The 14,716-nt window shown below is 43.6% G+C and overlaps 1 protein-coding gene across 50 annotated transcripts in view; it reads left to right on the forward strand.

Annotated features, from left to right (window-relative positions):
* Positions 1-14,716, forward strand: part of NEB (nebulin) — a 165,676-nt gene that overhangs the window by 121,098 nt on the left and 29,862 nt on the right. For 25 of the 50 annotated variants that reach the window (XM_088661312.1, XM_060279713.2, XM_060279733.2 and 22 more), the window contains 11 exons: positions 700-804; positions 2,466-2,573; positions 3,395-3,499; positions 4,311-4,415; positions 4,526-4,630; positions 5,547-5,651; positions 5,795-5,905; positions 7,191-7,301; positions 7,582-7,683; positions 8,076-8,180; positions 9,993-10,091. In XM_088661312.1, the coding sequence (XP_088517438.1) occupies positions 700-804; positions 2,466-2,573; positions 3,395-3,499; positions 4,311-4,415; positions 4,526-4,630; positions 5,547-5,651; positions 5,795-5,905; positions 7,191-7,301; positions 7,582-7,683; positions 8,076-8,180; positions 9,993-10,091 (1,161 nt within the window). The remainder of the gene's footprint in view (positions 1-699; positions 805-2,465; positions 2,574-3,394; positions 3,500-4,310; positions 4,416-4,525; positions 4,631-5,546; positions 5,652-5,794; positions 5,906-7,190; positions 7,302-7,581; positions 7,684-8,075; positions 8,181-9,992; positions 10,092-14,716) is intronic. The other 25 variants (XM_088661335.1, XM_060279737.2, XM_088661388.1 and 22 more) reach the window with 1 other exon arrangement.

Consider the following 14,716-nt stretch of genomic DNA (forward strand, 5'->3'; position numbering starts at 1 on the left):
AAGAGACTAGCCAAAGGTACAAATCAACTCAGTAAACTTTACCAGTCACTACAGTTCTGCCATCCACACTCATAAACTGGTAGAACCTCATTCATCTCAGTAGACTTTGTGGGCTCGACTGAGCAGGGGGGAAAACCCTTCTTAAACACGTTTTAAAATGCTTACTCACCCACTCTTCTTATTCGGGTAAGTGGCTCCTTTGATTTCTTAGTGCGATCGTAGAGTTTGGGGTTTTATCCACTAGCGGCAAACCCTGCTAGTTTAGTTCCTTTATTGATTGTGTTTGCTTCCGGCCCTGGGAAGGATGCATAGGATTATCCCATTTCCCCCCCCTCACATCAAGTCTGTGGGATAAGTTAAAGGTGATGACTTGCCAAAGGCCAACCCTGGAACCACATAGCTGAAGGGTGTTTAGCTATAAGCTCCCATGTCCAAATCTAGCTCTCCAGCCACTGCCCCACACTTGACCTGTTTTGAAGTCAGCGTAACCAAAAGCAAGCTTAACTCTGGCATTTCCATCGTGTGGGCTTGGCTCCCCCCACGTACACAGTTTCGGTTGACTTCTATGACAGCTGCTGGAACAGGCAGGCTAAGGCTAGGTCTCTTCTTAAAATGTGCATTTGTGGCAGGGTGTTGTTGTTGTTTTGCTGTCATTCCCCACCATTCACTGCTGCTTTTTTTTTAAAAAAAAATCCACAGTACAAATACAAACAGCTGTATGAAAAGCAGAAGGACAAGTTTACATCGATCGTGGATACTCCGGAACACCTGAGGACAACCAAAGTCAATAAGCAAATCAGTGATGTAAGTGTGGAAATGGTCATGAGCAATGGGGGGGGGCGGTATGGTGTCTTTCTGGACTAATCTTTGTGTGACAAGGATGGGGATAGCCAGGGTTTTTCTTAGGACTGAGGGGATGGGAGAGTAAGAGAAACCCAGCTTGCCAGTTTGGGGATAGGGCTGGTGGAACTGTGAAGCTAAGGGAAACAGCAACAAGGACTGGAAACAGCAACAAGGACTGTCTGTCTAAAAATGCTCAGGCAAATGAGTAAGCTTGGGAACTCCAGCAACCACCAACTGCTTAGTGCAGTCTCCCCCAGCCTGGTGCCCCCCGGAAGCTGCTGGACTACAACTCCCATCATCTCTCACTATTGGCCATGCTGGCTGAGGTCAATGGGAGTTGCAGTCTGACAACATCTGGGATGCACCGTGTTACAGAAGACGGATGTATTGTGTGGCTTGGGGGTACATGGGACAGTTCCACACCCATCCCACTCTTCTTCCAAGTGGCGAAATTGGCTTTGTCTAATTTATCCCAACAACCCTGTAAGGTAGGTTCGGCTGAGAAACAGTGACTAACCCAAAAATTGGTCAATTACCTATGGTGGGATTTGAGCCTGGCGTCTTCCTTATACTAGCCACTATCCTCCTACACCACCCTATCCATGTTTCCATCCACAATATGCCTTCTCTCCATTGTAGATAGGAAGCCACTGGCTGGGCACAAGTAGCACACCCACATGTGAGAGGTTACATACTTAGTGTAAGAAACCATGCTTTCTCCATTGCTCTTCCTACTCTTCAAAGCATATGTTAGGAAAGTGGAAAACTTACCAGGAGGATGCGCTCATGCAGACTTTTGAGTAAAAAGCAGGTCCAGATAAGATAAGTGCCAATGGTTGGAAGGGTTGCAGTCCAAGCCCGATAGCCATGATTATGATCAGGCATCTTCCCCGACCACTGGTCCTGTTAGCTAGGGATCATGGGAGTTGTAGTCCAAAACATCTGGAGGGCCGAAGTTTGGGGATGCCTGATTATGATCCTAAACGCTTAGCACATCATCCCTCCCTCTACCACTTCCACCTGCCAAAGCAGAACATCCCAATGCTGCCTGTGTAGAGAGTGCTCAGATCGTGAAGGTGAAAACTGCCTAGCTGATTTCCTACTTGAGCGCAGCAATCAAACATGCAGTTTTTCACCTGGGCAAGACTGTGTGTACCTGGGCAGCATTTGGACATCCCGTCCCCACGTTTACAGGTAGAGGACAGCTCACTAGGAGATGGGGAGGAACTGTGTGCTTCCTCATACACATTGAGGGTGGGTTAAGGGTAGAAGAACGTAAGAAGAAGCCCACCAGATCAGGTCAAAAGGGCCATCACGGTCCAGCATCCTGGCCAACCAGCTGTGGAATCCACAAGCCGGACCAGCTTAGAGGTGCACTGGGTGGGTAAGGTTCTGACTGGGGAGATATATCCTCCAATCCAATGCTGTTCAACACATCAGTGGGAAACCCATGGGAGTGAATGGGAATGAGGATGGAGCAGCCCTTCTCCAGTTCCTTCAGATAGTCTAAGGTAAATTACAACAATACATATCTGTTCACTTTGGGTATTTTAAAAATAAATAAATTAAAATGCTATTTCTAATGACTGCTTGTACTTAACTTGGCCCTTTCTTGCTGCCAGATCCTCTACAGACTGGAATATAACAAGGCCAAACCAAAGGGATATACCACAATCCATGATACTCCCATGTTACTCCACGTACGGAAGGTCAAGGACAGAGTAAGCGACGTAAGTAAACAATATCATTTACCTTGCTGGAGCCAATGGGATAGGACATGACCCAGCTCATTGCCTCCAGCATCCCTACTCGCAAATCTATACTTCAGGAGAGACCAATCATTCTATATAAACTGTATCTAGCAAAGTTCCAAATTCATTTTTGGCTCATTAGTCTGTAAGGTGATATATATTAGATTTTGTTTGCGTCACTATAAAAGCTAAGCCTTGGACTATTTAAATATCATTCTTTATTTTCGACATAGCTCACATTTCAAAGCAGTGTTTATAAGTATGGTTATTTGCTATAAGCCAATACTTGTTGAAACAATAGATTCATGGTAGGAGAATGAATGAATGAATTTATTAATGAATTTTCTCATTACAAATTAGTTTAATTTACACATTAGTTACCACTCAGATTGCTTACCTTTTTTATGGGGATTAAGAGAAAGACCCGTAGGCTTACGTATTATGGGTTGGTACTAGATTTTGCTTCCACCAGCAGGAGCAGACTCTCCCATTTGGCAGAAGACCGGAAGTGACATTTGCCAAATCTCTGTTTCTCTTCTGCAGCTCCTAACACAACCCTCATGCAATTCTGGTGGGCTGGGGGAATCTTCTGGAACAGTGTGGGAGCTGCCAGTGGAGGAGGATACTTTGATGCAGCGGAGGTGGTTCTCTTAGGGCAAATGGGGCTCCACTGCTCAGATGTTGCTAAATTCAGTGCCTCCTTCAGTACCAGGGCAGATTAACACAATTATCCCCTGGGGTGATTTCTGTTTAGCTGTGCAAAGAGACGTGCAACGTTAACCTTCTTGTTGTTCCAACAGCTGAAATACAAAGAAGTCTATCAACAGAATAAGTCTCACTGCAACGTTGTATCGGATTCTGTTCATATCAAAGCTGCCAAGCAGGCCTACAAAGTAAACAGCAATGTGAGTCCAGTGCTATTGTTGCCGGTGACTAAGCCTTACAAGGGAAACTGAGGGAGTAGGGCTCCCTCCCAGGTCCCACTCATCTGAGGCCTCTTTCGGTGCCTAATTTCCATATGCTTACAGAAACTCCTAGCCGGATCGGATGAGGTGGTGCATCTCATGCCAACTTTAGATATGTGTGGGATAGAGAAATGTCCACCCCCGTCCCCTTGGGCAGAGTACAAATTGTAGGTGGTGCAAATTCCCAGCTTCCTGAAAGAGCCATGTACGAGCAAACATCCTTTTTAACATGCTGTATTCCTGACAGCTAAAAAAATGGGTCGTTCCCAACATAAAACCCCTTTGTCTTTTTCCTTTTAAGGCTATGCCTTTTCCCATGCTTGTTCCACAGCAGCACAAGCAGAGCTAAAATTCTGTAGAAGAGCGAGAAAAAGGCAGATATGGATGGAAAAGTAAAAAGTGACAGACCTGTTTGTCTGTAGCGTTGTACAGTCCGCAAGCCATGGCAAACATATCCCACTCATATTGTGGTTTGGGGTTTTTTTGCGCTCCCAGCCTACTGGTAAAAATAGGAGATTTATCAACTGCTCAGCCTTGGATGGCCAACATTAAATGGCTAAGGGAAAGTGAACCTTTATGGGGAGTGCCAGAATTCCTAGACTTGGAAGTTTGCATCTCACCCCCAAACATTTAGTTATGTGTTTATTTTTGGGAATCAAAAATATACTTTTTACTCTTGTTTTATGGTGACCCTTTTACAAGAATGGCTTGAGTCTATGTTTACATTGTTTATATATTTCTCTTTGAACAGCTGGATTACAAGAAGAAATATGAAGCTGCTAAGGCTCACTGGCACTGGACTGTGGACAGACCGGACTTCATTCAAAATGCCAAATCATCTTTGCAACAGAGTGATGTAAGGAAACTAAAACCACACGCACCCATTTTATTTCCTGACATAGCAAGGCATACCTCTGGTGCCGCAGGCTGCACTTCTGACACTTTTATTCTCCTGTTTCTTTGTAGTATGATTACAAATATGACCGAGAGTACTATAGAGGATGCAAGCTATCCATAACAGATGACAAAAGCACAGTGTTGGCTTTGCAGAATGCAATCTTGTCGAGTGATGTGAGTACAGTATTCTAAAATCCTTTTAATGTAAGCTCCCATCCACCCACCCGAAAGCTCATACCAAAATAAAAACTTAGTTGGTCTTTAAGGTGCTACTGAAGGAATTTTTTTTATTTTGTTTCCACCCACCCACCCTTTGTAAATCTTAGACACTCAGATCAGCATTTAAATCTTAGCAAATGATTGTACTTTTGTAAATAGGCAGGGCAAACCAATCACACCGACAAACACTTTCAGCATTGGATAACAAAAATACCTTTTAATGTCAGGTTCAGTTATGGTAATAGTGGTAAGGAAAGAAATACCTACCATGATTTAAAGGGATCCTCAAATTTTCTGTAGCCTTTGTAACCAGCCCAAATCACTGCCTTTTTACTAGTGCCTTACTGGGCTCTGGATGTACTCCAAACATCTCCAAGGCCCAGCACAATTGCATTGTTAAGGCTGTCCAGCGCCCTCACTCCAAACTAGTTGAAGGGCATAGGGCTGTCAGGAAAACAGGCCCGGCTCTAGGTATAGTCCCGGTGGCGCGGGACGCCAGGCCGGCAGGGGGGGGCGCTGCAAGGGCGGGGGCACCAGAGCAATCTCCGCGCCTCAGCGCCAGGGCACCCGACCTGCTTGAGACGGCCCTGCAGGAAAATTCCATCAATGTCAGGAAAATCCATCACTCTTCTCTCATACGGGTAGAAGGGTAGAAATTTTCCCAGGCTATGTTCTGACTTTAGAATAGAGTCCTCCAAAGCTTTCCAATAGTTAATGCAAAATTTGAGCTAGCTCTTGCCTTTCTGTAGTCCAGAGAAGGATGAAGACTCACACCAGAATAAAACAAATGCTCATCAGCGGTGAGCCCATTTGTGTAGACCTGTCTATTATACACTGCTTGAAACTAATATCTTTCCATTTCATATCCCAGTTAAAATATAAAGAGAAGCATAACAAGGAAAGGGGAACTATCCACTCAGTTCCAGATACTCCTCAGATCCTTCTTGCAAAGACTGTTAGTGCTCTTGTGTCTGAGGTAATTTATTTATTTTTGTATGTGTGTGTGTGTATGTATGTATGTATGTATACATATGTATGTATATAATTATCCAGTTTTCAGCATTTATTCCTTATTTTATATATATTACTTCAATAACCGTTGTCTCTCTTCATCATCAGAACAAATACAAAGAACATGTTAAGAAGCACCTGCCGCATGGCTCCTTTACAAAATTGTCCGAAACACGAGACACTGTTCATGTCAAAAACGTAACGAAGAACGTCAGTGAGGTAAACTACTTTTGCATTACTATAGTCACATCACTGGTTGAGTTGACGCTTGCATTTGTTTTGTTTACTCGGTGATGGAAACTGTTGTTGCTCCACTATAAATTATACTTCATGCTAATTACGGCTTACTGAAATGGTGCTGCTCCCTGTTCACCACGGCTGATGTCAGCTCACATAGTTAAATATCAGCATAAGTTTAATAACTTGGTTGAACAGAGTTTCTGAAATCGTGTGTAGATGTAAGCTTAGTGCATTGAAAAAGAGAGAGAATGCCTTCAAATATATTTCTGTAGGCTGTCAAATCTGGAAATTGTTTATTCTGATATGAGTTTGCGCGATCTATGCCTGTTTGAATGAATTGTTGGTAAGGGACTTGATTATGAACATAGAGCAGGCACCCCCAAAATCGGCCCTCCAGATGTTTTGGGACTACAACTCCCATCATCCCTAGCTAACAGGATCAGTGGTCAGGGATGATGGGAATTGTAGTCCCAAAACATCTGGAGGGCCGATTTTGGGGGTGCCTGACATAGAGCAAAGGTTTTGAAATGCTTTACAAATAAAAGGGTGTGATAGAAATGAGTGGCAGTGGTAGCGGCTGAAGAACTACAACAGTGTGTGTGTGTGTGTGTGTGTGTGTGTGTGTGTGTGTGTACACACACATGCACAATTGGGTTCATTGCAGTTAATTCTTTCTAGTCATTTTAAAATAATTGTAAATAGAATATGGAGACATAGGTTCAGTAATTGCTTGGTGCTTGCCCCCTATGATTTTGGGTATGTGTCCCATCTTTTATATTCTTCCAAGGGATTCCCCAGCACTCAGGAGCATGGGATTGGTAGAGGAAGGAGCAATAATTGAAGATCACCTTGATCCTTGTTTGACTGGCGAAAATCTCTGCTGGATTAAATAGCCATAAATCAGCAGGGGAACAACCATTCAATACAATATCTGTTTGTTGACAGCTGTAAGCTGTAAGTGTTTTTGACTGATGGACTTTCCACATAGGGACCAATCCTTACAGTCAACTTTATTCTCATTTATGAAGCTGCCCTTTGAATCTCTCTCTCTCTCTTTAATGCGGAGAGCTTATGACCGCAGAGGAAAACTTACAGCAGATCAGGAAACAAAGCTAGTTAACCTACATGTGTGAGCACGGACGCGAATGTGCACCTGTCTTCCTTAAGCGTAGAAGTCATCACCTATGTTTCTTACTATAAACATCAGCAAAGTAAGCCTCAGATGAAGAATGTGTGACACAACCTCTTTTCTGTTCCGAAACAGACAAATTATAAAAAGAAATTCCACAAAGAGAAAGGCAAGTCAGACTACTCAATCATGCTGGAGCCTCCTGATGTGAAACACGCCATGGAAGTTGCAAAGAATCAGAGCACTGTAAGTTATTCCTCCAGTTACGCCATTAAAACCCCGGATGGGCAATCTAAGGGATAATTCTTCCAAAGCCGTGGATCATAGGAGAAACACACGTTGACATGGGGGGCTGTAGCTTTTCCATGCCAACTTCAATTTTTTAGTGGAACGCATGCAGTTTTCGCATGGATGCTGGGCGTCAACAATAGCTCTGGTGAAAACATTATCATCAAGAGGATCTTGTTCTTTCCTTACAAAGAAAATGCAACAGTAATTGCTTCTCTTTATCCTTGCGTTCACCTAGATCCAATACAAAAAGGCTGCCAAATCCAAGCTCCATTACAGTAGTGTGGCGGATCGCCCTGATATTAAGAAAGCCACCCAAGTCTCCCATTTAGTCAGTGATGTAAGTACTTTATGAGTGTAACTGTTCAGTAACTTGTAGCCATATGACAGCATGCATATACAGTGGTACCTCTACTTACGAATTTAATGCGTTCCGAATGCACATTTGTAAGTCGAAAAAATTTGTAAGTCGAATCCCATAGGAATGCATTGGGAGAAAAAATTCATAAGTAGAAGCAACCCTATCTAAAAATTCATAAGTAGAAAAAATCCTATCTAAACCGCATCCAAGATGGCGGACGGAGCTCCATTCGTAAGTAGAAACATTCATAAGTAGAGTTATTCATAAGTAGAGGTACTACTGTAAGTAGTTTCATTTCAGTATGTAGAAGCCAGAGTGGTTTTGTTTTTGTGTTTTGTTTTACCCCTTGACATTTCATATATTTGTCTTAGGTTGAATATAAAGCCAAAGCTCGAGGAGAAGCTGGCATGGGAGTCAGCATGCTTGGACGTCCAGATATTGAACTTGCCAAGGAGGTGTCCAAACTTACAAGCCAGGTATGAACAGGTGGCTGCCGTTAACTTGTAGCCATATGGCATACATTTTCTTTTGCAATCATTTTGACGTAATGTTGACTTTACAGATAAAGCAGCTTTGGAGGTAATTTATTTGAGATCAGGGTGGTTAATAATTTCTGGCCAAGTCCTCCAGGGCTGTCTGTCAGTCGTGGTTGTGGCCACCTCACAATCTCATATGCACATAGATATGCAGTACAAGCAAAGAGCCTTACACACACCCCCCCACACACACACACTCCACTGTTCTGTACAGATCCAATGAGGAAGGAGATTGTTTCCTTCTCTCTGGTCATCCAATCATCAATCTGATAGCTGAGGAGTGGGCAATTTGCATCCACACCCGGGTGCTGGACTCTGGTGTATGTACTTCAATATCTCCTTGTTTTGCTGCTGCCACCAAAATCGCCCCACCCCCACCCCGAAAGTTAGCTAAGTCAGTTGAGCTTGTGTCTCTTAATCTCAGGATTGTGGGTTCGAGCCCCACGTTGGGCAAAAGAAATTCCTGCATTGCAGGGGTTTGGGCTAGATGGCCCTCCTGGTCCCTTCCAACTCTGCCATCCCAGATCAAGCTCTTGACCTAGGGGGTTAGATTGTTTTGAAAGGTATTGACTGCCTATTGAAGTCTGCTGTGGTACATGGATGCTACACTCTGTGTATTGTGTCCCTGTGTAGGTGAGCTTCCTATTTAGCTCATTGAAGAGACAATTATTGTGCTGAAGGCACCCTTTACACACTGGGAGCTGCCTCACCCATTATACTGAGTGGGACAGGAACTCCTTGTGTATTCAGAGTCTCCGTTCTCACATAGTAGCACTGCTGAGGGAAGTAATCCAAATTCATGTTTCCATGGGCCTGGGCCCGCCTGCCTGCCTGCCTTCCTTCCTTCCTTCCTTTTTTTTCTTTCCCTTTCTCTCTCTGGTTTTTATTACTAAACTCTTATCTTGCATTTAAAATGAATTATTTCTGTTTTGAATGCAAAAATCCCCCACAAAAAACCAACAAGGGTTCATCTCATCCTTTACATCACCACTATTGTCTGAGCCAGAGCAAAAGATGAGTGAACAAGCAGGTTGGTCGTGGTGAAGAGAGGTTCAGTGGGTGCCCTGCTGGAGTGCTGGCCCTTAGCAGATTCCTGACCATGCCAAGATTTGATGCTAATTGCCTTTCTTTAGCCATAGTAACAATGATTTCAGTAGTTGACATTTCCTCCATGTAAATCAGGTATGGGGAACCTGAGGAATACAGTTCCCATCTTCCCTGACCATTCTCCATGCTGGCTGGGGCTGATAGAAACTGGAGTCCAACAACATATGGAAGGCACTGAGCTCCCATACAAATGACCTGAAACAATTTTTGTGTTAAAAAGCGTGCAATAAATGTTTGGTCATTTGCTGTGTACTGGGAGGCAAAATGTTTCCTTTCTATTGTCTTCTCTTCAGTTATTCCCTTATCAATTTTCTTTGGCAGCCATTTTAATGTTTGTGCTGTTATATATTTCTATAGTGAGGGTAGCAGCACTGGAATTTCCCCTCAGGCTTGTTTTTTTTTTTTAAAAAAAGTATGTCAAACAACGTGTTAACTTTTTGCGTTTTGGTGCTAGCGTATGCCTCTTTCCTCTCTGCCAAACTTTGACCGACTTCACTTGGTGTGTTTCTGACCCATGCTGTTTCCCACGAGACTCCCTGCCTCCCACAAAGAGGGGAACATCACCAGCTCTTCTCTCTCAGCTTCTTGCTTTGTCCATCTTGGAGGTTTGCCATTCTAATCTTGCTATCTTGCTACGCTTTGTAGGTAGAATACATCAAAGGACGCATGAGGGGCCATGGGGCTGCATCATACGACACGCCCATGATGAGACACGTTAAGAAAGCTAATGTCCTAAGTAGCCATGTAAGATGGATTTTAAGCGGCTCTCCTATGCTGCTACCAATTTCACGAGTCTCTTGCTACATTCTATATTCTTGGCACAATCCTAAGTGTTCAAGGCACTGCTTCTATTTTTTATTTATTTTAAAAAAGAACGTTAAAACCTTGTGGATTTGTGAGACGACCCCCCTTTCTTCCTTATGCAAAGTTCTGCTTGGGAATTTCGTCGACAGTGAATTTGTTCTGAGAATGTCTTGGCTTCAAGAAAAGGCTTGAGGTGCCCAAAATACATCAAAGTAGGGAATTTACTCAAACATTTACACTTCCCTCTATAAGACATTGGTGGCAATTCCTGAAGCATTCACTAGTTTTCATGTCAGTGTGTTAAGAGCACAATCCATGTTCTGTATGAGATAGATATATACACACACCCTGTTTTCCCGAAAATGAGACATACCCATATAATAAGCCATAGCAGGATTTCTAAGCATTTGCGCAATATAAGCCATACCCCGAAAATAAGACATAGTGATAGGCGCAGTTCTGGAGGGCACCATGGAAGAGGCAAGGCTGGACGCGTGATAAAAAATAAGACATCCCCTGAAAATAAGCCACAAGTGTCTTCTTGAGGAAAAATAAATATAAGACAGTGTCTTATTTTCAGGAAAATACAATATATGGGTGAGGAACTGTGGCAACTATCTGCACTTGAATACAACTGTGCACTCTGCAGTGTGCTTCCTCCCCAATTCATGTGCACAGTCAGTTGATGTAGAATGCTGCCCAGACTTCATGAACCATTTTGTTGCCCTGAGTTAACTGAGAATATATCCTAGAACATTCCCAATCCTCTCCAGGATGGCCGAGGGAGAGCCGTAGCAGTGGACAAGCTGTTGTTTGGGGAAGCTAGTTCATCATTCTGGCGGTTCCCTCACTGCTAGAAGCAAAGCTACAGGGAACCAGGCAGAGGGCCTTCTCAGTAGTGGCGCCCGCCCTGTGGAACACCCTCCCGTCAGATGTCAAAGAGATAAACAACTACCTGACATTTAGAAAACACCTGAAAGGATCCCTGTTTAGGGAAGTTTTTAATGTGTGAAATTTTAATGTATTTTAATCTTTGTTGGAAGCCGCCCAGAGTGGCTGGGGAAACCCAGCCAGATGGGCAGCGTACAAATAAATTATTATTATTATTATTATTATTATTATTATTATTATTATTATTATCTTCATCATCATCATCACCATCATAATTACTAACCTTCTCACTAAGAACCCAGGGTTTCTTGAAACAGAATCAGCTTGTCCACACATTGCAATGAGCATAGGTACGAGTGCTATAGCTCAACTGCTGCATACACAGGTACACGAAACATGCTCTTGTAGAATGCTGTATGTAAAAAAATGTACGAGTGAACAGCTCAACTATTTCTGTACCCAGTACTCAAAGTCTACATTCATTGAATGGAACATGTGGGCACCCCTATTAAAAGCCACCAATTTAGGGAAAAGGCTTCTGATGAATTACCTTCAAACAAATTGCTAAACTCTTGCAAATAGCTACTTAACTACTGTTATTTGCAGACAGACATTTTCAGATGATTCTTCACTCGCTCTCAAATGGTTTAGAAAGTACAGTAAATGACATATTTTCCCCAATTTTCTACAGGTAATGGACAGAAATTTCATAAGGAATAAAGGGGGTGTTTTAATTTCCCATTTCTCTTTGTGATTGTTGCATGGGACAGCTGCATGTCAGAGAAACCGTCCATCTCTACTTGTGAGAAACAGCAGTAATTTGCCATGAAAACTGTCAAAACACCATCTACACAGTGTCTTATGTCATCTGTGCTGTCACTGCTGTTGATACTCTTGTATGCTGTGTCTTGCAGTTTTGTTGCTGCTTTTTGTTTTAATATTGAAACAAGTCCCCCTGCCTCTTGTTTTCTGTTCATTATCTCATATCCATTAACAAATCTTGTTTAGCAAGTACGGAATCCTGATGGAAATTGCAACTATTAACGAGAGACTTGCATTTTGATCTAGTGGGTCCTCACGACAAATGTCAAAATGCTTTTGAAACCTACAGAGTATTCTAAGAAAGTAGCTTGTGCCCTGTGGAGCCACTATTCATTCAGAAATCAGACACAAAATACATCTCTGAATTGTGGTGGCCCATAATGGTCCCCATCCACCTGTAATATGTTGTGTGTGTGTGTGTGTGTCATTGTAGGAAGAGTCTTGTCCTTCCCAAGAGCGTCAGTGCCCAGAGTGTCCTGCATTTTTTAAAAAATTAAACATAAACAGTGTACTTGACTGTCACTTGAATATTGACCACTGGCATCTTTTGTCAACCCATGTCCAAAAGATGAGGCTATCCAGCATGAAGGATACAGGGTTGTGTGGATAAAAACATGCCAACATGTTTTAGACATCCGGAATCATGGAATGGAATTGAAATCTGCACTGCGGCATCTTCCAGTTTTCTAACATTAAACTTTTCTTCTTTTCAGCCATGTGCGTTGCTCCCTAAGCATGATCTATTCCTTTCATCAGTTACGTCAATCAGCTCTTGCTAGGGGTGGGGTGAAGATTGGGTGCCATCCATGTAAAAATAAGCATATCAAACCATTGATTTCAACGAGAGAGGGCTAAAATACACCATAAGCTCTCACTGAAATCATTTGGAATCCAGGTGCTTAATTTTTGCTGGCTCGTGCCATCATTTGTATAACTGCTATTTTCTCTCTCTCTCTTGCAAATGACTAATATCTTACCTCTTCTTTCATGGAGTTCCTTGAAGCTTTTCAGTCTTAAGAACCTTGCTCTGTGTACTTTGCACACTAACAGTGCGAAGTAGTAGTAATCAATAATATCCCCTGGCGAGTTCTTCGACTGAAAACATGGTTGATCTGTTTGTTCCTCCATTAGAATGAAAGTAACCATGCCGCATTTGCTCACTTCAATTGTCAGGCAGAACTGGACTGTCCATCAGAGGACATAGGAAAGTCATTGTAAAGAAAAGTGCATTGTAGTACCGTGTTTCTCATATTATAAGACACGTCTTATATTTATTTTTTCCTCAAAAAAACACACCATGGCTTATTTTCAAGGGATGTCTTATTTTTATTACGGTACGTGGGTAGTGCAGTAGCTCCCCCCGCTATCGCGTTTTGCGTGTCCTGTTGCAAGTGTGTGTCCTCTCGCTCCCACACCGGGCAGTGAGCTGGGGAGCGGAGGTGGTTTTGCTGAGTTGATTGAGTCAGGCAGGCAGGCAAGGGAGTCACCCTGCTATTTTGGATCGCCTGAGGAAACGTTTGCTGCTCTCTCCCCCCCCCCCATGCCTGCGCCTCAGCCGGGCGCGCATCCTCAGCCCGCTTTGCGCGGCGGGGGCAAGATGCGCGTCAGCATGCAACCCCTCAGATTCCTTCTGCCCCTCCCTCGCCGCCAACCGACCCCCACCCCATTTCCCCGCCTGAGGTAAAAAGTCCATACCGTAGTTAGAGCCGGTGACTGGCTGCCCAGCTACCGTATGTGAAGGCCGTGGGAGGAGGAGGGGTGGGTGGGAAACCTCTCCTGGCCATTTCCTCACCTCCCTCGTTCATTCGCGCGCCTGCCTGTCTGCGAGCGGGGCTTCGTGCGGCGCATGCAAAGGCTGCAGCCGGGTCCTGGGGCTTTGCGCGGCGCGCACAAAGACTTCAGCCAGGTCCCAGGGCTTCGCGCACTGCGTGCAAAGGCTGTAGCCGGGTCCCGGGGCTTCGCGCGGCGCGCGCAAAGGCTACAGCCGGGTCCCAGGGGTTAACGCAGCAGCCGGTTCCGAGCAGCCCCCTTCCTTTTCCTCTTCTTTGCCACAGACCTGCGGTATGGCTTATTTTCGAGGTATGCCTTATATTTTGCCACCTCAGAAAAATCCTGCCATGCCTTATTTTGCAGGGATGTTTTATAATGTGAGAAACATGGTATTCTGCTGAATTCTAGTACGGAGAGAATAGAGCATCTAGCAGGACCTTTATTCTCTATCATGAAGAAGGCTTTTAATTTAAAATCAGTCTTTTTGCAATTTCTCTTAAAGCCAATAATCATAGTTATCAGGTCAAATGCAACTGCCTCTTTGATTAGGCAGTGTATTGGTAGAACATTGGGCTCCAGTGGAACAAATCTTCATTCAAAGCCATGCTGAGCTGTAAAATTTACTGGGAGGAGTCTTGGGCAAATTACACTCTCAATCAAACCTACTTTCATCATTAGTAAAGAAACAACTATTTGAACGCACTATAAACATGCAACACTAGACGCCAGAGAGCAGGAAATGTTTCCATAGGGGTTTAATTTTTTTTTTTGTTATAATGATCTAGTTTCTGACTTATTTATAGCATTTTTTATCCTGTGTGTAGATCCACCCTGAGACTTGAATGCTGCTCAAAATCCCTTGGAGGGAAGGCAGGAAAGAAATATTTAAAAAGTCAGATGCTTCTGTTGCCCTGTATCAGGAAACATCCATCATCAATTTTAGGCCACAGAAAAATGCACAATGCAGTCATAATTTAGCTCTTGTGTCTCTTGATAGCCATGCTGCGTGCACACATTTTCTCAGACGCCCCCTCCCCATGAATGAGTTATATATTTCAAATGAGCTGAAACACAACTACTGA

Source organism: Zootoca vivipara, chromosome 1 (assembly GCF_965207765.1).
Source record: "Zootoca vivipara chromosome 1, rZooViv2.hap1.1, whole genome shotgun sequence".
NCBI classification, from domain to species: domain Eukaryota; kingdom Metazoa; phylum Chordata; class Lepidosauria; order Squamata; family Lacertidae; genus Zootoca; species Zootoca vivipara.